The following is a 24,766-nucleotide window of genomic DNA, read 5'->3' as shown; positions in this document are numbered from 1 at the left end:
GGAAAAAGAGAAATATCCGAACTTTTGAGGAGGATTAGGCATTGGCTCTGAGATAATTCTTGGGTTCCTGATTATTGCTGTGATCCACCAGAGGGTGACATCTAGAAATGTGGCTTAAATTCATCTCACGAAGGGCACGGCATGTCTGTAAAAATCTGCAGTTGTCTTCCCAGTTGCTGAGTGTATCCTTGGGATAGGTTTATTCTGCAACTGACAGAATCCACAGTTGGAATTCATGTTTCAGGGAGTGAGAACTATTATGGTAATTATAGGCTAGGTGAAAGTTTCTGGAACTTCTCCCATCCCACCAAAATTGTAAACTAAAATCAGTATTAATCCCTAGGAGATCAAAGAGATCTGCTGCCATGAGAAACCTGAAACACCCATGAGCATCTTTCATATAGTCTTATCTCACTTTCCTCTTTGGTAAAGCAGAACACAGATGAGTCTTACAGAATGATGGAAGGTTAATATAAGTTTAATTAGCCAGGGATTCTTCCAGAGGCGATCTCTCAGCTGGAGCACTACAGCACCTAGCACCAATACTACAGAGGCGGCAAAATCTGTTTTTTTCTATCTCAGTGAACAGCGAACACAGAAGCAGGTTTCTATCTACTGGCAGAGAAAGTCACGTAGCTTCACTGTTTTGCCTCATTGCTCTGTTGACATTCTGCTTCAGTGACACTACTGAATCTACAGGGACCTTCATTATCTCACTATCTTGCAGGACATTGTTCTGGTCTACTACACCAAAGGCATTATGATAGGACTTACACAGCACAAGGTGGCGTGTACTCTAGTTGTCATGCTAAGACACAGGCATGTCAGATGGTGACAGAGAAAGCCTTTCAAAATACAGTTTCTGAATGTACAATGGCCTGGTGCACAGGAAAAAGTTCATCTAAAAGGAAAGTCAAGTTTTTTACACCTTGTACCCCTTACTACTAAGAAATAAGCATAAACATCAATGAGCATGTCTGTGTGTTTCTCTGACCAATATGAGAGACCTGAAAAGGCAATAGCTTCACTCGCAGTTATGAACAGATAAAAATTTGTGCCTAATCAGTGGCACTGCCCAATGGGATGGTACTAGCCAGAAGTGAATGAGTGTGATGATATAACCTCACTCAGGGTGGAAGAGAAAAATCTGTCCAGTGAGCAGACTGTTGAGTGGTATATTTTGGGTCTATGTGGCCTATAAGGAGAGATGGCCTGAGAAACAAATATATACCGATTCACTGGCAGTGGTTAATAGTTTGAAGAGAGGGTCATCAAGAACTGGTGACATAATTTGGGGAAAAGTTATATAGAGTGTGAGAATATTTATATATTTTGTGAAAGTTCTCCAAAGAGCCCTGTCTTAGTCTACTGTGTTGCTAAAACAAAATACCACAAACTAGAATAAAGAATAGAAATTTATGTTCTCACAGTTGTGGAGGATGGGAAGTCCAAGATCAAGGCACCAGCAGGTCTGGTGAGAGTCTGATCTCTGTTTCCAAGATGGTGCCTTGAACACTGAGTCCTCCAGAGGGAAGGAATGCTGTATCCTCACACGGCAGAAGAAGGAAGGGCAAAAAGGGACAAACTCCCTCCATCAAGCCCTTTTAAAACAACATTAAACTATTTATGAAGGCTCTGCCTTCATATGCAAATACTTTCCCCACCTTCCAACTCTATTGCATTGGGGACCATTTCCAATGTGTGAATTTTGGGGGATACTTCACACCACAGCAAGCCCCATTCAGGAGAGGTTCTTATAATGAGTTAGACAAGGTGATGTACCCCATGGATGCTGGCTGGCCTCTTTCTCTAGCTGCCAAAGTACCTGCTCAAAGGGCTCATAAGCAATGTGGCCATGGAGGTATGAATGAATGTTCTGCTAGGGCTCAACACAGACTTAACCTAACCAAGACTGAGCTCTGCCAAATGCCCAATTTGCTAGCAATAGCAATTAATCTGAGCCTTTCTACCAACTCTCATTTCATAGGGAGATAGGCCAGTGATGGTGGGTACATGGCATTTGACCTCTTTCATCACAGAGGAGCCAATGCCTTATCTTCACTAAAATGGAGCTTTCTTCTGGATTTGGATGTGCCCTGTATGCCTGCCATGTTTCTGCCAGCCACATCATCCATAGACTTCAGGAAGGCCTCATTTGCCATCACCACCACTGCAATTCTGACAAAGCAGCTTATTTTATAGGAAACAAAATAAGACAGTGGGCTTGTAAAATTCAATGGTCTTACAAACAATCAAGCACAGCTCAACTGCAGCTGGCCTTACTCAATGGTGGAAAGGTCTATTGAAAACTCAGTTGTGATGCAAATTATGAGGCAGGACCTTGTAGAACTGGAGTAAGGTCCTAAGGGATGCAACATAGGCTCCAACCAGCAGAACAGTATGTGCTACCTTGGCCAGATACGTGGTTCCTGGAACGAAGGACTGGAAAAGGGAGGTGACCACCTCAGCAAATGTTTACTTTCCATCCCCACGACTCTGCTTCCTTAGTACTCAAAGGATGATTATAACACAGATGATAACAATGAATCAGGCTGAAAGTTCAAAGTACGATGTGACTGTTTCAGGCTCTTTATGGCACTATACAGACAGGCCAAAGGGGAGTTGAAATGCTGGCTCATGAGAGATGAATGGGGGGAGAGAGGTACATAGACAAAAAAAAAAAAAAAAAAAAAAAAAATGTAATAAGTTCTACCTGGTGAAACATATCCAGTGCTAAAAGTTAACTAAAACAATGGCAATCTCATCAAGGTAGGACCACTGGCAGCTCAAATCCTGGGGGAATGAAGGTAAAGAATGCTAGTCAGATGAGTTATAGGCGAAGAACACAGGGAATACAAAATAAATAGAGGAGGGAAGATACAAACATCAACTACTTATTTCATGGTTACAGAAATTAGAATGGTAGCAGCTACCTACCTCATTGTCTTCTTTGCTGCATCATGTATTTATTTATACATCAGTTACTTTTTTGGCTGTTTCCCTACTATTTTATTTAAGGTTTGTTGGCAGTAGTTCACTTCATTATTTAGTTGAAAAGTTAACAAATATGGGCTGGGAATGAACTAGAAGGGGAGTAAACATCACTTAGAAATCCTGGACTTGGAGCTGGGACTTGAGACTCTGGGTCATCTCTTTTGGAGGATATTTGGTGAGCACATTTCCTTTGTAGTTGGGAAAATAAGGCTGTTAGGCAATAGCTTGTTGTTACTGATTAGAAGCTCATGGAAGAAGGAAGCCAAGAGGAAAGTTATTAGTGGATATTTGTAACTTGTGTCCACCCACTCAAAATTGTTGACCATCATCCTATGTTTTGATGACTTTCCACATTTTATAAGTGTCACTTTCCCAAGGTAAAAGCCAAACATTTTGCCTCCCCTGACTAACTTGTAACTAGGAGACAGCCTAGAAATCTAGTTTTGCCTTGAGTCCCTTGTGGTGGACTCAAAAGGGAAAAAACAGCACAAGGCTGTGGCCACAGGCCGGGCAGTCAGTCTCTGCAGGATGGGGCAGAGGATGATGCTCAGCAAAGCTTCTGATACATGGTCCTAAGCATCACAGGGAGCATGTCTCAAAGCTGTCCCCGACTCATGGCTGAGGCTGTTTTGTGTAGCTTCACAACAGGGCTCTCCGGCACTCCCAGAGATCCTGTGAGCTATCTAATATCTTTAATCAACTTCTTCTCTGCTTAAGAGCCAGACCCACTCTGGCTAGTCTCAAGCAGAGAAAAAGTGAAATAAAGAATGTCAGGCAACTAAGGTTCCTGACCACAAAGGGTTTCAAGCTGGGAGCTATCACATATTTGCCTTCAAAAGGCCACTCTGGCAGCAGAGGTGTGGATGAATTAAGAGGAAAATCACAGGCTGTGGCATTAATTTAAGAGCTGATCAAGACGGGCCTTGACCAAGGGAGTGACAAAAGGGGAAAAAAAATTAAGAGGGAAAAAGGCAAAAACCACAAACCTAAACTATAAATATGCAGTTCTGTCAGTAAACACATAATAACACACAGATTAATAAAAATCGAAAAGCACAATATCTCCTTTTTTGATTTTTGGCCTGTCAGTCTGGCAAAAATTAAAAACATTGGTAATACCCAATATTGGCAAGGTTAAGAGGAAAAAATATTAGTGAGGTAGAATTGATGGGAATTGACAGTCAAGTCTTTAAAAAGCCTTATATCACTAATTTTTACTGATACTGAAATAAATTTTCAGTAACTCTTAAAAACAATGAGGCTATTGGCAATGTCTGTACTATGCTGTTCTTTGACCAAGTTTGTGAGTAATTTTCATATTCCTTTATATCACATAATTGGAAAAACAGCCTCCAAGTCATTTATGCAAATTGTTTATAAAGAAATCTCAAAGCATAAAAAATATTAATATTATTATAGCAATGAGCAAAGTCACCAGCCTAGAGACTTCAGCTTATCCAGGGTTGTTATTAAGTATATATACCCATGTTGAGGCATATTCCAATATATGGATCTAGAAATGGAAAAAAAGGTAAGGAACTCATGCAAATGAGAGAAGATATCCAATTTACACAAAAGCATAAACAATCCACATTCATCTAAACTACCTACACAGAAACAACAACTCTATTTTCAGGGAACATGAGACATAGAACTGAAGACTGAGGAGGAAATAGGCATGGCTTTTTGGTTAGTGGTTTTGAACTTGGTTTTGAAACAGGCTTAAAAGACTATAGGATCAGCTGAAAACAGGCAGTTAGATAAATGTATAGAGAGATGTTTTTGGCACTGATGACAAAGTAAAAGCATGAATCAATTTCTGTTTTTAGTGACACTGTTAATAAACAATATAAGACAGTGGTATACCATGGCGTGTCCCTCTTGTCCCTGCAGGTGTCTAGATCTACACAGCCTAGAACAAAATGAACCTCTGTCATCTGTGAAAATCAATCCTGTGGTTGAGCTGGGTCCACAATGCTCATACCTTTTAGAAATTGACAGTTTAGTAAGAGTCTAAGCATTTATTAGCCAATCTCTACCAAAATACCAATGACATTCTTCACAGAAATAGAAGAAAATAACACTATAATTTGTATGGACCCACAAAAGACCCAAATAGCCAAAGCAACTGTGAGCAAAAGAACAAAGCTGGAAGCATCATACTACCTGATTTCAAAATATACTACAAAGCTATAGTAACCACAACAGCATGGTATGGTTATAAAAACAGACACATAGACCAATGGAACAGAATAGAGAACCCAGAAATAAGTTCACTTATTTAGAGCCAACTGATTTTTAACAAAGGTGCCAAGAACCATATTAGGGGAAAGGACATTTTCTTTAATAAATGCTGCTGGGAAAACCGGATATCCATATGCAGAAGAATGAAACTGGGCCCCTATCTCTCACTGAATATGAAAATCAACTCAAAATGAATTAAAGACTTGAATGTAAGACCCAAAAACTAAAAAACTACTAGAAGAAAACCCAGGGGAAACTCTTCAAGACATTGGTCTAGGCAAGGATTTTATGAGTCAGACTTCAAAAGCACAAGCAATAAAAACAAAAATAGAAAAATGGGACTATATCAAACTAAAAATCTTCTATACAGCAAAGGAAACAATCAACACAGTGAAGAGAACCTGTAGAATGGGAGACAGTATTTGCAAACTATTAATCTGACAAGGGACTAATGTCCATAATATACAAAGAACTCAAATAACTCAACAGCAAATAAGCGAATCTGATTTTAAAATGTGCAAAGGATTTGAATATTTCTCAAAGGAAGACATACACACGGCCAACAAGTATATGAAACATTGCTTAACATTAATCATCAGGGAAATGCAAATCAAAACCACAATGAGATATCTCACTGCAGTTAGGATGGCTATTATCAAAAAGACAAAAACTAACAAGTGCTGGCAAGAATGTGAAGAAAAAGGAACTCATATACATGGTTCATGGGATGTTAAATTAGTACAACCATTATGGAGAACAATTTGGACGTTCCTCAAAAACCTACAAATAGAATTACCATATGACCCACCAATCTCCCTACTAGGTATTTTAACAAAAGAAGAAAATCAGTATATTGAAGAGATCTGTACCCCCTTGCTTATTGCAGTGCTACTCACAATAGCTAAGATAATGGAATCAATCTAAATGTTCATCACCAGATGAATGGATAAAGAAAATGTGCTGTATGTATACACAATGGAATACTATTCAGCAATATATACAAAAAAAATAAATAAAATAAAATCTGTCATTCATGGTGATATGGGAGGGGGGCAAGGAAGTGCTGGGTAGAGAAGGGCAGGGTCACTGCTGAGGGCTCCACCCTTGGGCCTGTGCCCACAGACCTAAGTGAGAACAGGCACTCCTGTTTTCACGCCCAAATGTTGTATTTTCCAAGACCACCCTGGCCCACCACGCCCCCCATCTTATGCCTATAAAACCCCCCGAGACACTAGCGGGCACACACACAGGCGGCTGGACATCAAGAGGAGCAGAGGAAGGGAAGAAGTTGTTCTGACAGGCACCAGCAGATTCCGGCAGGCCATCGACAGCGGGATAACGTGAAATTCTGCCAGGGGCAGCTGGGTGGCCCAAATTAAGGGGAAGACCACCTTCCCACTAGATCCCCCTTCTGGCCTCTCCACTCACCTCGCGGAGAGCCACCTCCACTCAGTAAAACCTTGCACCCATTCTCCAAGCCCACATGTGATCCAGTATTTCTGGTACACCAAGGCAAGAACCCGGGATACAGAAAGCCCTCTGTCCTTGAGATAAGGCAGAAGGCCTAACTGAGTAGATTAACACAACCCGCCTGCAGACGGCTAAACTGAAAAAGCACATTGTAACACACGCCCACTGGGGCTTGAGGAGCTGTAAACACTCAACCCTAGACGCTGCTGCAGGGTTGCAGCCCATGCTTCCTATGAACTGCCCGTCTGTATGTTCCCCTAAGGGTTGAGCCGCAGGGCACTGATGACACATCCCCATCCCATGCCCTGTTTCAGGGATAAGGTATGTTTTCCTGTTTCAACAGCAACATGGATGAGCCCAAAGGAAATTAAGTGAAGTAAGTCCGGCACACATACACGATGGAATACTACTCAGCCATAAAAAGGAATGAATTAATGGCATTCTCAGCAACCTGGATGGGACTTGAGACTATTATTCTAAGTGAAGTAACTCACGAATGGAAAGCCAAACTCATAAGTGGGAGCTAAACTATGAGGATGCAAAGGCATAAGAATGGCACAATAGACTTTGGGGACTCAGAGAGAAAGGGGGGAAAGGGAGTGAGGGATAAAAGACTACAAATCAGGTTTAGTGTATACTGCTTGGGTGATGGGTGCACCAAAATCTCACAAATCACCACTTAAGAACTTACTACTGTAACCAAAAAAAAAAAAAAGAAAAATAGAGATATATAGACATATTAAAATTTGATGATGTAATCAGAAAATAAGAAAACAAAATATCACATGTTCTCACTCATATGTAGAAGCTATTTATAAAAAAAATTGAGCTCATACAATTAGAGAGAGTTGTGAGTATTAGAAGACTAGGAAGGATGGGGAAGGGAAGGATAGGAAGAGGTTAGCTAATGGATATAAGATTACCACTAGAGTAAATTCTAGTGTTCTATAGCACTATAGGGTAAATATGGTTAACATTAATTTATTGTATATTTTTAAAAAAAACAGAAGTGAGGATGTTAAATGCTCACAACACAAAGAAATGATAAATGCTCAGGTGATAGATATGCTAATTACTCTAATTTGAAAATTACACGTTGTATACATGTATCAAAATATCACTCTGTATCCTATAAATATGTACAATTATTACGTCTACTAAAAATAAAAAACAATCCTTTAAAGAATTTACAGTTTCCTTAGGAATGTTTTATTTGCTATTTTTATACATTTTGCCTACCATTAAAAGTCCTGAGGGCTCTTTGGTTAATTTTCTTTACCCAAACAAAGTATCTTCATTAGGACATATTTTTAAAATGTATCACTATACTAACATGACAGAGTCAAACATAATTGCCATCTCTACAGAGCAGAAATTCTATTTATTTTTTGTCCAAAATCAAAGTGCTCTGTGCCTACCTTTTAAGGACAAGGGATTAGATCTTGTGAATTCTGCATTTGATGGCCTGTGCTGTTTGCGAAGTTCCAAGTACTCCCGAACTCTTGAATCAATGGTTTCTTTTAACAGTAAACAGACTTCCTAAAGCAAATAAAAAATTAGATATAACTTTCGAATTTAATGCAAAAAAGTTAACATGATATATATTAAAAAGTCAACAATGAACATTTCGTTTCATTTTGCTTTATAATTTAGCTGTGAAGGTTGAAAGGAATGTCATGTGTGCTCATGAATAACACCGCAAATTTAAATTTGCTGCTGAAGTTTGCTCGAAACCATGATGTTGGCTCACTGTGTGATCTGGGAAAGTCATTTCATTTCTTTCTGCCTCAGTTTCATACTTCTAAAAGAAAGATAAAAACATTTCAATGTAAACTTCAGGGCGAGGAGGTAATAAGTGTGGTAAAGAATGCTTTCATATAAGTATCAATCAGTTGTACTGTGACAAATAGAAGAAATAAGTCAAGAAGAGCCAACACTGGCTGGCCAAGGGCCCCAGGGAAACACCCAGTGTAGCCAGCCAGGGGACTATAGACAGGGATGGGGCCAGGAGTAAGGGCATATTCATCCACTGCTGGTGCAATGGCATGGGGAACCCACACCACAGCCCAGTCAACAGCAAGCAGCCCCCCATGGTTTCAGGGGACTGTTTCATGTTTATAGGCACAGTGTCGCTAGATCTTTCTTCAAAAGGAGTCAGAAACAGTAATTTTTATATAAACTATCCCATTTTTCAAACTTGGTCTAAAATTTTTTTAAAATCTAAACACCATCATTCATTAGTTTCTAGTCTTGGGTTTACAAATCTACTCAAGAAGGAAACTGTTGAGCAGTGAGTTAAGCAGAGAACTGGAAATCACTAATCCTATTTTCTTCTACGCTCTTGTTGATGATACTGTATATGCCTCTTTGTTTTTGTAAAAACGTACTACACTCATGTACTAACAGTGAAAATAATGTAATTTCTCTAAAGTAGATTAACATTTATTAGGCGACAGAAACACATGGTTTTAATTCAATTTCAGTATTCCTTATCACTAGTAAGTTTCAGGATAGGTCAATTGTTTTATTGTTTTGGTGTTATTTATAATAAAAGTAAACAAAAATTTAAGCCCAACCACACAATGGGAAGATACTCTTTGCAGTTGTTTCCTGCACTCACAGGAAATTGTAACCTAATGTAGAAAAAGAGAGTAAAATCATACACAAATCTAACTTTCTTAATTTAGATTAAGAACTGATGTATAAGGACTGATGATTCCTGTTTAATTCCCAAAGACTGCAGCAAACTCAGAGTTGCCCAGGTCACCTCAAACCTGTTTTGCTGGTTTCTTGCAATGTCATCTCAGGCTGATCTCTTAGAATCTTCACAAATTAAAACAACAAAATTTTTAGCTGTTCTAAAGAGCAATGATACCAAAACTTTTCCTTTATTAAAAACACTTGTACCCCTCAAACAATATAGAAAACCCTTGATTTAACTCATGAGTGTGAGTTTCTAGATAAAATACAAACACTGGTTTCCTCTCTCCTTCTTTTCATGTTGCAGCCTAAAGATGCAGTGCCTCATGGAATACAGAGATATCCCTTTGCAGTTGAGTGTTTCGGCATTGTTCACACAACAAAAAGGCAGCCTTGCTGCCTCATAGGTTTTCTTTTTTTTAAACAATTAAAGAATTTTGCTTCACATGCAGAGTTCAACTATGACTGGGCTAGAAAATATGTGCAAGACATACATGGAAACAAGGATTGCTAAAATTTGGCCATAAATGCCCTATAAGGCTAAAACTAAAAATAGCATGACAAAAATAAAGCAAAGGCTCATACACACAAACTTTCTCCCTCTAGCTGTGGGGCTTTCCTTCCGTGAGTCAGTTTGACGAATGGAAGGTAGACCAAGTGCAGTGTGATAGACACCAGTAACCGACCACACCACACTTAGTGAAGCTTTCTCTTCAGAACCACAACAATGCAAGAAAAGAAAACTTCTCAGCTACCTTTGAGGGGCAGACAAGAAGAACAAGCTAAAATCAGTGCTCAAGAGAGAGATGCAGAGGGCATCTCTAGGCTAATGGGCTGTGCTCGCTTCCTCAAGTTGACACATGGAACAGTTTGAGTTCAACTGTTTGGGTACAAAGACTACTCATGCCGCACTCAAAATAAACATATGTTAATACATGTAATTAGTTCTTTTTTCTAAAAAGGAACTGGATATTCTTAGGCTTTCACTGTATAAAATGACTGTTAAAATGGAATCAAATTGGTTGCTCATGAAATCCGAATCATGAGAGGATCTAAGGATAAAGAAGATGAAAGCCTGGGGACACTGAACCTAAGTTAAAGTCATAGCCTTTCTTCAACTAGCTTTTCTCCTTTCTTACACACACACAAATAATCCCAGAGGAATTTTAACATCAGCGAATTTTGTTTTTTTGAGACAGGGTCTCACTCTGCCACCCATGGTGGAGTTCAGTGGCATGATCACAGCTCTCACTGCAGCCTTAACCTCCTGGGCTCAAGTGATCCCCCCACCTCAGCCTCCAGAGTAGCTGGGACTCCAGACACAAGCCACCATATCTGGCTAATTTTTATATTTTTTATAGAGACGGGGTTTCACCATGTTGCCCAGGCTGGTCTTGAACTCCTAGGCTCAGGCAATCCGCCCGCCTTGGGCTCCCAAAGTGCTGGGATTACAGGTGTGTGTCACTGCACCTGGCCAACATACATTTTAAAAGGGCAAATTAAAGAAGCAGCAGCAAACCGACCATTTGGTTTTGAGAGGCAAGCTCAGCCTGTTAGAGCGACCTGCCCCTTGCAGCTGCCAGCGCAGCACTGCTCTGCAGGTCCTGTCATGCACTGCGCAGCTTTGCTAAGTCATGCCCTGCTGCCCTCAAGTAGGTACTATGAGCATCCACGCAACTGCATGTGGCTCCTAAAAAAACAAAAACCTAGCCTCACGCTTTGGCTATGAGGTGATTCACACATCCAGGGCTTTCTTTTAAAGCATTCCAAATTAACTGAATCTTGGGCAAAACAGACTCGATATTAACAAGAAAGGTCTAAGGCCGATAAAGGTCTAAGGTGGCAAAGCTGAAAGGGAATGGAGAACGAACGGGCCTGGAATGATGGATTCTATAACATTGTTAATTTAAGTAAAGTCAGAAGATTTTGGGGTGAGGTCCCCTTGGGTGACTGTTGGTCACTTTGGGGAAACGAGTGAACAGTTTTGAATCACAGCAACATGTGTCAGTAAGCTAGGAGTGGAATTATATGAAGGTAAGTGGCAGTAGGAGATATTGATTGACTTGCTAAATATTTAAAAGTCCTGAAGAGGAGAGTCCACAGTTATTTACCTGAATGATAAATCCCACCATACAGAACCTTGTGCCTTCCTTTTCTCAGCTTTAGGTCACCAGGTATTATTTGCAAAATAATGACAGCAAAGTCTTGATAATATTATCCTTTGAATGAAAACGTATTATCCTATAAAATCTTTTTTGGGGGGTGGGGATCTTTTTTCTAGTGATCTCCAAAAGCTGATTAAAAGTAATTATCACAGAAAAGGGTGGCTTTTTTTTTTTCACCACTATCAATAGTTTCTTCTCCATATACTATATTTTAACAAATCTGATTTTTATTTCTTAGTCTAAAAAGCAACTGTGATAAATGGACATCATGGATAACGATATTTTTAAAGGTATGTGAAAGCCACAAGCTGGTTACTCCTGCTCTCTGGTGAGCAGGGATCGGAGAAGGAGGCAAAGTAATGGTGAGAGCTCAATGCAGCTTGTAAGCCTCCACCACAAGCAGCACTTGGGTGGGATTGTTGAAACTTAGAACCAGGAGTAGATTTGGCATCTAGGCAAACCTCTTCACTTTCAGATGAGGAGGCTGAGGCTCAGCTAAGTCCAACATCACGCTCTGCTAAGCCCCTGGCTACTGGCTTTCCTGACTCACCATTGTGAGAAGGTACACAGTCAAGTATCTCCTCACTTGTCAAAGGCTCATGATAATACAAGGATGATAGAAAATAAAAGCTGAGGCTTTAAGATGGGTGTGAAGGTTCAGCCTTGTGTTAACTGCCACACCTGCTTCAGGTGCTCAGGCCATCCTTCACAACCAGTCAGGTTAAAATCCCTGATTACTGAAATAGTCACTTTAACTTCTTCTTCTTTTCTTTTTTAATATATAGAAATCCTTGCCCCAAAACAAAGAGGTATAAAATGTCTGGTTTAAATAATAGAGTATCATATGAAGTTTATGAATGTGTCAGTTTCTAAAGGAAAAAAAAAGTGGGTGCCTATGTGTCTGTCATTGGGAATACAATTGTTTTTCAAGGATTAAATACTCAACATTTTTTTCCCACTAATAGAAATGAAAGCTGGAAAGAGCTAATATTTCTTGTAGCAGCAGCAGCTACTTGCAATTAAATAGTAGAAAGTTTTGTTGTACCTCTTTCTTCTGTTCAGAAAACCAGCTTGTATCTTTGTTTGAACCTTGTGGCAAGATATGAAGATCCACGAGGACAGCAAAATTCCCACACTGAAAGACATTAATGGCAGAGTCAGTGTCTGTGCGGCTCATGCCCAGCAAACAATGAGAGAAAATCTCACAAATTCCTATGTGGTTGCTCATGATGAAATGGCAACAAAGTTCACTACTAGATAGAACTTTTAATAAAGAACATGGTTACAGGTCATAATCTACTACTTTTCCTAAGTTTAACATTTACAGTGGAAATGCTAAGGAGAGATGCAATGTTAATCAAGACAAGAAAGACAAAATAGCTGTCTCTGGGCTGCACCTTGAAAGGGGATGTCCAGGCATCCCGGCAGCAGTTGGAAGATGTGAAGCATCAAGAGAAGTTAAATAGGTCATTACTAGGTAGGCTCCACAAAAGAATGATTCCATGCACAGCCAGGGGAATTCTTTCTTCTAAGCAGCAAATAACAGATATAAGATACTGCATTTTTAGACGGACAAAAGGATTGGCTAGGACAGTACACTTTGGAATTAAATAGGAACATGGAAGAATGAGAAATAAGGAAGAAGATAAAGATAGATACTGAATGCTAGTTAACAAAACAAAACAAAATTCATTAAAGTATGCTACAAAACTGTACAAAGCCTGACTCTGTTCTTATTCTATAGGCTAGCGCTGTCCAGCACTTTAGAAAAAAATGGAAATATTCTATATATATGCTGTTCAATAAGACAGCCATATGTGGCCATATGTGGCTGCTGAGCACTCAAAATGTGGCTATTGTAACTGATAAATTTTTAATAAAATTTAAATTAAATTTAAATAGTTACATGTAGCTAGTGGTTCCATACTGGATAGCACAGTTACAGACGCTGTGAAAAGTTGTTGCCTTATAAATCCTCACATATGAGTGAAGTAATTTCTGAGAATCACAAGATAACTGTGAACAAACTAATTTGATAAGGAATGGGACACCAAGGTTGGGGATGGTCTGAGAGACCCAGAGGTTCGGTTTATGAGACTCAGAAGTTCAGTTTTTTCACTTCCTTGGCTGGACAGTTTTGTTTTTCTTTTTAAATTCTGTCGTATATATCAACAGTGAAAGGAAAGTAGTTTCAACAAATGGTTAGACCATCAGATGTAAATATAAAGTGAAACTTGACACCTACCTCACGCTATACACAAAATTTAATTTGAGACGGATCACATACCTAGGCAAAAAAGCCAAAACTATCTACCTGATCTTCGGAATAGGAAAAGATTTCTTAGGACCCAGAAAGCACCAAATATTGAGAAAAATAGTTGTAAAATTGTTAAATTTTCAAAATTAAAAATTTCTGTTAACCAAAAAAGCACCATTAATAAAATAAATAGGTATGTTACAGACTGGGAGAAATGTATTTATGTATTCAAAAATACATGTATCTGGCAAAAAGGACTGGTACCCAAAATATGTAAAGAACTCCTACAAGCTGATATTTAAGAAAAAACAAAAAACAAAAAACCTGAGTTTGAACAGACACTTCACAAATAGGATAAATGAATGGCTAATAAGAAAATGAAAAAAGTGTTCAATATCATTAGTTATCAGGCAAATTAAAATTAAAACCGCCAAGAGATACAACTATAATACCCACCAGAATGACTACAATTAAAAAGACTGACATAACATGAAATGTTGGTAAGGATATGGAGCAACCCAAACTCTCATACTTTCCCAGTGGAAATGTAAGATGGTCTAACCACTCTGGCAAATGGGTTTGTCAGTTTCCTGTAGTTAAACGCACATTTACTTATCAACTGAGCCAATGATTCCTCCCCAGGTATTTACCCAAGAGAGATGAAGTATATGTGCACACAAAGACTTGTATGCAAATATTCATGGAAGTTTTATTTATAATAACCCAAAGTGAAGACAACCCAGAAGTCTACAACAAGAGAACAAATTGTGCCATATTCATGCAATGGAACGCTACTCACCACACTACCGATATACTCAACATGTATTCATCTCAAAAACATTAGGTTGAACAAAAGAAGCCAGACCAAAATAACACATACTGTATGGTTCCATCTATATATAATTCTAAAACAGCAAAATCAATGTGTGATGAAAGGAATCAAAACAGTAATTTCCCAGGGGGGTAAAAAACTGGGTGAGAACTGTCACAAAGGAACTTTGTATGTGATAAGAATATTCTGTATCTTGATGGGGTATGTTATGTATACACTGCAATCAGTTCCTTTCACTATATTTAAATTATACATCAATAATAAACAATTTTTAAACACTGTGTAAAATGCACTCATACTTGTTGGCAGTTATTTAAAATATAGGTATTACGTCCCTGAAAATGTGTGGGAGACCAAAATGAAGGTTACTGGGTAATAAACTGTGAAGCATGTTGAAAGATGGTTTCCTATGATGTAAAAGAGTGCACTTTAGTGTGTTACAGTTCAGTGTGTTGCAACCAGCATTTTATTTTAATGAAAGAGAACTGAAGATAATATTAGAATGCAATACAAAATATCAATGTGTCATATGGTAAGATCAAGAATTGTTTTGTGAAATGTAAGTAAGTGTGTACTCAGTTATGATGGAAAGCCTATTTCTTATTGTGGGTTGTAATAAAAAATGTTTGAAAACCACTCAAGTATACTGTTAAAGTCCTTCTCAGCTGTTGGTTACAGAATTTAACCTTTAAGGAGTATGCTGCCACCAGGTGGAGGTCGCATGCCACAACTACAGGATCTTAGCCACGGAATATTAACCTTTCCTGTGCCATGGACTTATTTAGCCAACTGTGAAGCTGATGAACCTTGCTCAGAATAATATTTTTAAATGCGTGAAACACAACACATAGGATTAACAAGAAAACCAATTACACTGAAGTACAGTTATCTTAATGAAAGAAAAATTTGAGACATAGGAATGTATGCCCTTGTTTATTAAGGCATTGGGTCTTGTCACATAGTGATGGATCTAAGCATAAATGATATCTTCATTATCTGCAACAAGCTTAATGTAATATGAAAAGAGCTATAATTTCTAATGGTGACAAATACTGCTAATATTATTCATATTTTTATTATGAATCCTACGTTCATAATAAAAAGGAAAACTACATTTACTAGAACTTGATGACAATAAAGACGTAACTTTTTCCCATGCAAGTTCACTGGCCTCTGAATTCAATCACAGGCCCATTGAAGTTCCAAGGATTCTGGAATAAAAGCCCTTCCAAAATGGTAAAATATGTCTCAACACATTTTATTGCAGGTTCCTACAGGTGCTCTTTCCTGATTTTTTAATCTAAACCAAGTTCACTGCTACCTTTTCATTAGCAAAACTAATTGTTTTTTTTTTCTTGTAACCCTCCTACCACCACAAAACTAATTTAAAAAAAAAAAAAAGGGTGGGGGGAGGGGAATCTTAAGCTTAAGCAACTTGAATTGATACTGTAACAGCAGCTTGCTGAAGAATTAACCTAATAGTAAGGTCCAATTTGGTATTTTTCTCACCATTTTGTGACTTTGATCACAAATAACCTAGTCTAAGTTTGAAAATAAACAGATTGAGTAGAATGTCTCTTTTTAGAAAAATAAATTGTCAAATCTTACTGTGGTGATCAGACTTTCCTGGGGTTTCTGGAAGCCTCCACTGTTTGGCAGGCAGTCCCCTCCCCCGCAGGGGGCTCTCCCTCTGCAGCCTGCAGTTCTGAGCTCTTAACTCCCTCCCACACTAGGCAGAGGTATTCTGCCTTTCCAAAGTTCCCTGCTCTCAAAGCTTTGCTTCTTGTCTCTCATGAGAAAACAGAAGTGAAAACAAAAAAAAAAAAAAAAAAGAAAGCTTCTTACACTGCCAGCAGCACAGCCTCCCTTTCTCCTCCTCCTAATTAGAAGGTTATTTCTAGTCTCAGAAGATCAACTCTCCAGCTTTCTTCTGAGAGGAGCAACATGGTAACCATCACTCCTTTCTCAGCCCAGAACTGGTCACTCTGCAGAGGCCAAGCCACCTCTTGAGCAACCATCAGGCTGCTAGGAATAGCTTCACATTGCATGCACTGGGCTGCGAGTCCCCCAGCCAGGGTCTGGTCTGGCTTCTATCCCCTCCACCCAGAGGAGTCAGCCAACAACAGGGGTGTCACCCCCAACTCCTCCCTTTCCCTAACCCTCCAGAATCAGTCACGCATCTTGTCCATTTTAATTTTTTAGAGCGTTCTCACACACACTTCTCTCCTGCTCTGCTGCTCATATCTTCTCTCACTTGGAAGATTACAGTCACTTCTGTCGGTGTCCTGGATGAACCTTCAATGCATATCCAGGAAATCTCTAACCTATACATCGGATCAGTCCACTCATGCGGCAGCTCAGAGCAGCAACTCACAAGCCTTTAATGAGGCCCATGTCTTTGTCTCCTGCACCTGACTTTTTCATCCTTGGCTTACATTACAACTTGCCTCGCTGCTTCCATGCTTGTTGAGATCCTATACATCCTCGAACCCTAGCAGGAGTATGGCCAACTCCGTGAAGCTATTCTGAACAGTTTCTCTTTCCCTGCTCTGGACCAGCCCATTCTTCATGTGATTATTTATTTCTACATTAAGTGACTGGTCCATGTAGGGCCCCCATCCTAAGCTATAAGCTCCATGGAGACAGGTCTATACCTCTGCCAACCTTGTATCCCCAGTGATCAACACACTACCAGCTCTCAGTGAATGCTTAATATTTAATGAAAGGAAGACAAATGAAAAAAACAAATGACAGAACAAGTTAGCCCCAAGTATTGGGCAAATCACAGCCTTGTCTGCAAAGGCAGAGCTCTAAGCCCTTTCCAGGGACCAAGCCATTCCTATTCGGCCCAGTGCACTGATACATCATAGAACAACTTCCTCTCTCCCTATTCTGGAGTAGTGACAACTCTGCCATCACCAACAACAACCAGTCATTTTTCATATTTTGTGAAATGGGAATACAAGAATCTTAGGATTACTTCACTGGAAACTCACTGCCAACTGAACGTGTTGGTTATTTTTCCTATCTCTTTCCTAAGAATTCCAGAGGTGCAACTCACACTATTTCCAAGTCCTCAGAGGTGGGAGGTCTTGTCTTCTGTGTTTACATTAAATATAAGAATAAAGGTGAAAATATTACCATTTCTCACCCACAAAGCCATCTCTGGAGCAGACTCAGAACTCTTAAGAGATGTAGAAAGGTGCCCACATTCTCTCATGCACTCGTTGATCACCTGAAACACCTGTTGAGTTTCACAGGGGCACTAGCCAGGCCCTGAGAGAGGGAGGGGCAGCAGCTGGGCACTGTGGCGTGTGTGACCACGGCACATACTCAAGGACCAGAGGGAATGGAGTGACAGCTCTGCCTGAGGAAGGTGAGGGAAGGGAAGGTGGTGTCGCAGTCAAGTACTGAGGAACAGGGAAAGGAGTGCAGAAGGAAAAATGAATAACACCCCATGAGAGCTCGCGTGCTTTGGAGACGGAAAAGAGTCTCAATGCAGAAACACAGGGCATTGCTGGCAGATGGGGCCAATAGGGCAGGAAGACTCAGGCCACAGAGGGGCCCTGGACAGGCCGAGGAGGCTGGTGGGCTGGAGGGCTCTCTTGGGTAGGAGTGTGGAGCATGGGCGGGCAAGGGGAAATCACCGGAGCCAGGCAGACAGGTTCAAAGCCACTGCAGGAACCCAAATAAGAGATCAAGCAAGGTGATCTCAAGGTGAAGGGGAAGGGGCACATTTGAGGGACACTCAGAAGACAGAAGTAACAGGATGTGGTTGGGTGTGAGGGAGAGGAAGGACAAAGGTGAGGCCCAAGGCATGTGGTCAGTTTCTACCACACCCACCGGGTTTCCAGAGGCAGCTTACATACATGGGTCTGTCGCTGAGAAGCCACACAAATCGTCATTGGCATTTTACACCCACCCGGCATTGAGGGTATAAGGCAGCTTCAAGTAACGAGGCAAAGATTAAAAATGGGGAGAATAAGTAAAGGCAAACAAGAGTAAAAACATAACATGAAACCAATGATAGGCTTGCATGAAATTCCCACCATAGTCCCAAGTCTTTGCAACATCTGGCTCTGAGATTCCTAGGTACAAATGTGAAAAATACAGCACCAATCAGAGTCAAGAAGATGAGAAGGAATCCATGCTGAGGATAACTCAATCATTTCTGATACTATAGCTAGAAAGTGTTTCTCCTAAAGGCCTCCTCAGAAAACATGGAAATTTTCTTCCTGGAGTATCAATTTTACAAAAAAGTTCTGGAAAACATATTAAATATTTTCATATTACCACAAACTGCATATATCTTACAACATAAAATTTTATAGTGATGTGATTTTTAAACAATCACAGTTTAAAATATTGATTGCCATTTACAGAGCACCTATGTTCCAGGCACTGTGCTAAGTTTTACTCATAGCATTCAATTAAATCCTTGCCACTCTGGTGAAGGAGCACAATGATTATTCTCATTTTGTAGATAAGGAAGTTGAATTCGGGAAGGTCTAGTCCAAGATTACGCAGGCAGTGAGTGCCAGACCCAGGAATCAAATCCAGATCTGAGAGACTCCACATTGCCAGACATTACTCTGAGGAAATTTACCCCTGTGGAAGGCTACTCAGGACACACTTCCAGCCTCATGTGGGAGCACATTTAGGCTGTCTAGCCTGGAACCCACTCCCCTTTATTTGGGAGCTGGCCCTTATTCCCTCTAGGTGAGCGACGGCAGCCAAGTGTGCCCTAAAACACTGTACGCCTTAGTGCCTGGTGACTGCACCAGGGATTCTCAACAGGGTCCCGCAGCTCCCTTCCCTGGGCAGCCTGATTCCATGTCTGATTCCATTCCAACACAGGTACGGAGAGCTCAGATACTCGAGCTGCCACTGTAGGGTCCCATGCTGAAACACAAGTGCAGTGAGGCAGTGAAAGCCTCACTGTAGAAAGAACGAGGTGGGAGGGGTGGTTAGGGAGAAGAAAAGGTGAAGAGGGGAAAGAAAAGAATGTGGAAGAGGATGACAGCGATAAACCCTGCGAGAGGTGGGGTAGAGCTGTGAGGGTAGAAGAGAAGTCTCCTGACATTAAGAATCCCTATCCAGAGAGTTAAAAGCTGAAGAAAAGTCATTGCAAGTGTGTTGTCAATTGAATTCCCTTGGCCAGTTACTAACGTGAAATACTGGCCCAGGAAATCCAAGCTTGTAGTTTACATTTAAGAAAGGGAACCAGCATACCTTTTGGATGGCATACTTAGTAAACTAGCAGACAGGTCAGGAGATGGGAGAATAAAGAGTCATTCTGTTGGAATATACTATATATTTAGTCCAATTGCAAAAATTTACTAATGGTGAACAAGTTGGCAATAACAATAGTTAAGATTCACGGAGCACCTGTGTGCCAGACACGGTGTCAAGCCCTTTCTGTACATTATTGCATTTAATTCTTGTGACAACCCAAAAGGCAGAAACTATTACCCCTTGGTGTTCTGGACACACTGAGAAATTTAAAAGCACTCTTTCTCTTTTAGGAGATCGCTGGTGATCATGACTGGGTTTTGTTTGGTGTGGTGCCTTGCCAACCTGGCAATACTTGTCAGGTTGGGTACAAGGAACACTCCATAATCTCAGTAACAGAATTAGACACAGCCTGAATTTGAGATCATAACACACAAAGAAGGCCTGGAGAGGCCGGGTGCGGTGGCTCACGCCTGTAATCCCAGCACTGTGTGAGGCCGAGGCAGGCGGATCACAAGGTCAGGAGATAGAGACCATCCTGGCTAACATGGTGAAACCCCGTCTCTACTAAAAATACAAAAAAATTAGCCAGGTGTAGTGGTGGGCGCCTGTAGTCCCAGCTACTCGGGAGGCTGAGGCAGGAGAATGGCATGAACCCGGAAGGTGGAGATTGCAGTGAGCCGAGATCGGGCCACTGCACTCCAGCCTGGGCGACAGAGCGAGACTCCGTTTCAGAAAAAAAAAAAAGAAGCCCTGGAGAAAGCCCTTTGATGACTAATAGGAGAATGGCCTAGCGCAGGAAGTCCAAAGACCATGAATCTCTTCTAATGATGCCCCAGTTTAGGAGGGGTTGAACCACCTCCTTTCTCTACTGTCAGTTTCCCTATATACAAAATGAGTGGACCGAACTAAATTGCCTTCAAGGTGCCTTCCCTTTAAGATCTCATCTCCTGGTCATTTTGGTTTGCAACCATTTACTTGGATTCTACCTGCACACATAGTGTCTGTCCTGCTGTGGAGGTTATAAAAGAGTCACACTGAGACTAGCACCTCATACTGTCCTCTGTCAGTCCACTATGGACTGTCCACCAGGTGGCCTTTGTGAAGGAGCTGCCTTCTGTTACCTTTGGGTTATCAACGTCTAGTACTGGGTCTGGCACACAGATGCTCGTGAAGACTGTTTGTTAAATGAAAACATACATCAGTGATGAAAATTAAGTGGCTGGCTTATTCTCTCTCTAGGAGGGATTACCTCCCTCTCACCTGCACCCTGAACACAGGAAAAAAAAAACACTACAGAATCAAGCTCACGGTTTACAACTAAGGTTGCCCCAGGTGTGCACAGAATACTGTCACTCATGAATTGGAATGGCTATTTCCCCACTTTCCAGTCAATCAGGCAGAACAAGATGCAAGTACAAAGCCCTGGTTGACAATGTGAATCCAGACCCATTAAAGGGAACTTTCTTGGTTGCAAATGGATGACTAGTTCTTTAAGCTTGAGTTTTTCGGGTTAAAGGGATGCTTGGGAGGGTGTGACCTGTCTGAGGTGAAAAGGACTCAGGAGGGGAGGGAGCTCCTGTCTCCTGTTTAGTGTCTGTTGTGGGACCTCTGACTACAGGTCAAGGATGTGTAACTTCCCAGTCACTTGTTTTCCACAACAGATTTATTACTATGGTTGGGGAAGGATTCTACAAAGATAAAGAGTAAAACACAAAGGACAGAGAAAGAAAGATGAGGGAAAAGCAGAACAAATGACTTTGACAGCAGCTTCTAAAAGGAGGAGAAAATCAAATAAGAGGCTGTGATGTCCTTCAGTAAATCATCTCTGGTATCCTATTGAGAAAGAGTTTTGTGTTTTGACCCAGAGTGCTGTAGGGTGGCTCACAGTCTCCCTGGATAAGATTTGAGATGGGATGCAAAGTACTGCTTGGAATAAAGCAATGGTCAACCATGTTATTATGAAGGGCTGCTTAAATTTCACATATGCCCCTGGGACCCTGGGGTAGAATTCCAGGCTGAATCACAAACTCTCAAAGCCATCACTGCATGAAGAATACATTTGGGAATAGGCTCTCTGGGGGTCCCTTCGAAAGATGAGAACTGATTTCATTTCTTTAGACCCTCCCTAATGGTTTTCAGGACATGATTATTTCAAGTATAACCTGCAGGTACCTTCCCTCAGTCGACTGGTCAGTGGCATAGACACAGCAGGTGTGGCAATGAGTAAAACAGTGGCTTGGTTCAGCACAGACCTGACTTCAAATCCTAGCCCTGAGCCTCAGTGGCTCTGAGACACAGGTTAAGTTCCTCCAATGTAAAATGGAGACAGCAATGAAAACTACGTCATGGTTTTATTTTGAGGATGACATGAGACAATGTGGGCATGAGGCTTCTGCACCGTGCCAGCCACACAAAGGGCTCAAGGAAGAAATATTGGCCGCTTTTCTCTTTTTTTTCTCCAAAGGTAGAATTTGTCTTAAATTCCAAAGACTTTTAAATGAATTCTGAACTGTCAGTTCCATAAGATTTACAAATAGGTAGGGCAGAGGTTTCCACCTATTCCTATTAAGAGCCAATAAATGCCTCATAATTCTTCTGCACGGTTTTACTCCGGCCACACACTGCTTCTACGAAAAAGAGGAGATGGCTTGTAATCACACCACATTACAAGTAAAACTACAAACTCTCCTCTTACATATTTCTGCAAGAGAGCACATGAAACGAAAAGATACCCTGACAGAAACTGTAATGTACTTGTCCGTAAGGCCCCTGACTTGAAAGGGTGCAAAGTGGCTGGGACACAAGCATCACCCATATTTAGCAACATTTATGCTGGTCAGGAGCATGTTCTGGATCAATTATGGCATTTATAATCTGAAACTGGAGTATGGGAAACAACAGGAATATCAGCACTCACAAATGTTGTCCACAACTTGATCTAACATGTGTGATCATGAGGCATTGGAATGTGGCTTTGATTTTAAACTAAGAATTAACATGTTAGAAAATATTCTTTAATATTTGTGAAGAATCTTGACATGAAAGAAAAGCTTTTCAGTTTATGAGTTAGAGGAATTTATGACAAACTACATATGAGTCAAAGAAAACCCCTGTAAATATTCCCCTAGTGATCAACATCTAGGTTGGCAGATTGTTCTAAAGGGTAGCCAGCTTTGGAGGGAGATTTCTTGAAGCAGGAAGGAAGAGGAAAGACAGGTAGCATAATTTTCCTACCTCTATGGGTGGAACCAAAGTGTCTTTGATAAATACTTTGGGGATTCTGGATGACTTAGAGGAATTCAGTTTATTTGTTTATAGGAAAATAAGGAATCCCCCCCACAGTGGTAATTTTTTCCCTGGAATCTTCTCATTTACTTTCTAATATAACAAAGGACTTGCCAGATAAAGCTATGACAGGTACTCTCTGCTCAATCCAGCTGCCATTTAATTTTTTCTGGGGTATTAGCATTGTATGAGTCCTGCTTTGTTTTTTGTTTTTTAACGTACAGCTGTGTCACAGAATGAGTACTGTGTTCAAGGGGGCTACACATTTACTCTTTTAAAGTGGGTGTCAACTTTGACAGGCCAAAGATAGGGCTAAGTGTGACCTTTACAGGAGACAAACAGCATTGAAGTATGTGGCTGCAAACTAAAACACAACCTCAGAATGAGGAGTTTCTACTATTCCAGGGCTCAGGGTTACCAGAACCTTGGAGAGCCCCAACAAAGTCAAGTGCTAGTCCTGTTTGTACCCTTGGCCACACTTAACCATCCTGGCTCTGCTAGTTCAGGAAAGCTCTCTGTGTGTACGACCTTAGGGATATTTACCCACTAGAGCCTCGAGCCTAGACTACCGGTTCTCAGAGTACCAGCAGCCACAGCATCTCCTGAAGCTGATTTGATGTGCAAATTCTTGGATCCTACTCAGACCTACTCAATCAGCAATTACAGAGAGGGGGCCCAGGATCCGGTGTTTTAACAAGCCCTCCAGGTGATTCTGGCACATGCTGAAGTTTAAGAGCCCCTGCTACAGGCCCCCTTGTATCCCGGAAGAATACTCATAGCATTCTCTGTAGAATACAGGAACTTTTTTTGAGGTTACAATAGAACGGAAGAAAAAAATACCTGATGAAGTTTCACCATGTAATACAACAGGAAATATATTCACCAGAATATATTTCAACTGTAAAACTCACAAGTAAAAAAATCACCATTTTATCATAATTACAAGAAAATAGTTCCTTTAGTGTAAATTATGATTTTCTTTAAAAAGAAAAAAAAAAAAGGCTGAGCATGGTGGCTCACGCCTGTAATCCCAGCACCTTGGAAGGCCAAGGCAGACAGATTGCTTGAGTCCAGGAGTTCGAGTCTAGCCTAGGCAACATGCCAGAACCCCATCTCTACTAAAAATACAAAAAAGTAGCCGGGAATGGTGGTGCACACCTGTAGTCCCAGCTACTCAGGAGGCTGACGTGGGAGAATCATCTGAGCCTGGGAAGTCGAGGCTGCAGTGAGCCAAGATTGTGCCACTGCACTCCAGCCTTGGCAACTGGAGTGACACCCTGTCAGAAACAAACAAACAAACATTCTCCAGAGGTGAATGTGATGTGTAGCTAGGGTGAGAGCCACAGATAAAACAGTGCCTTGCTGAGCATCTTCAAGATTCACCTCTGAATTAGGATGATAAAGATGATGAAAATCCAAAGGGAAAAAGAGATCTACCTGCTGGATGAAGGGAGAGCCTTAGGAAGAAACAGAAAGGAAAGGCCAGAAATGAAAAGAAAGGGGGCTGTAAACTCCGAACAATTAAGGAACAGATATAACTGCATTTAAATCCTTTAATGAGTTAGATGACTGGGCTCAGAGGAA

At 40.7% G+C, this 24,766-nt stretch overlaps 1 protein-coding gene across 4 annotated transcripts in view; it reads right to left on the bottom strand.

The window, feature by feature from the left end:
• Positions 1–24,766, bottom strand: part of SLX4IP (SLX4 interacting protein) — a 200,806-nt gene that overhangs the window by 65,488 nt on the left and 110,552 nt on the right. For 3 of the 4 annotated variants that reach the window (XM_063659428.1, XM_054467844.2, XM_054467843.2), the window contains 2 exons: positions 12,619–12,708; positions 8,127–8,247 (listed from right to left, as the gene is read on the bottom strand). In XM_063659428.1, the coding sequence (XP_063515498.1) occupies positions 8,127–8,247; positions 12,619–12,708 (211 nt within the window). The remainder of the gene's footprint in view (positions 1–8,126; positions 8,248–12,618; positions 12,709–24,766) is intronic. The other variant, XM_054467846.2, reaches the window with a different exon arrangement.

The sequence above is a fragment of the Pongo pygmaeus genome, chromosome 21 (assembly GCF_028885625.2).
Source record: "Pongo pygmaeus isolate AG05252 chromosome 21, NHGRI_mPonPyg2-v2.0_pri, whole genome shotgun sequence".
Taxonomy (NCBI): domain Eukaryota; kingdom Metazoa; phylum Chordata; class Mammalia; order Primates; family Hominidae; genus Pongo; species Pongo pygmaeus.
The sequence above is the reverse complement of the archived record's forward strand: the minus strand, read 5'-3'. Positions and strand labels throughout refer to the sequence as shown.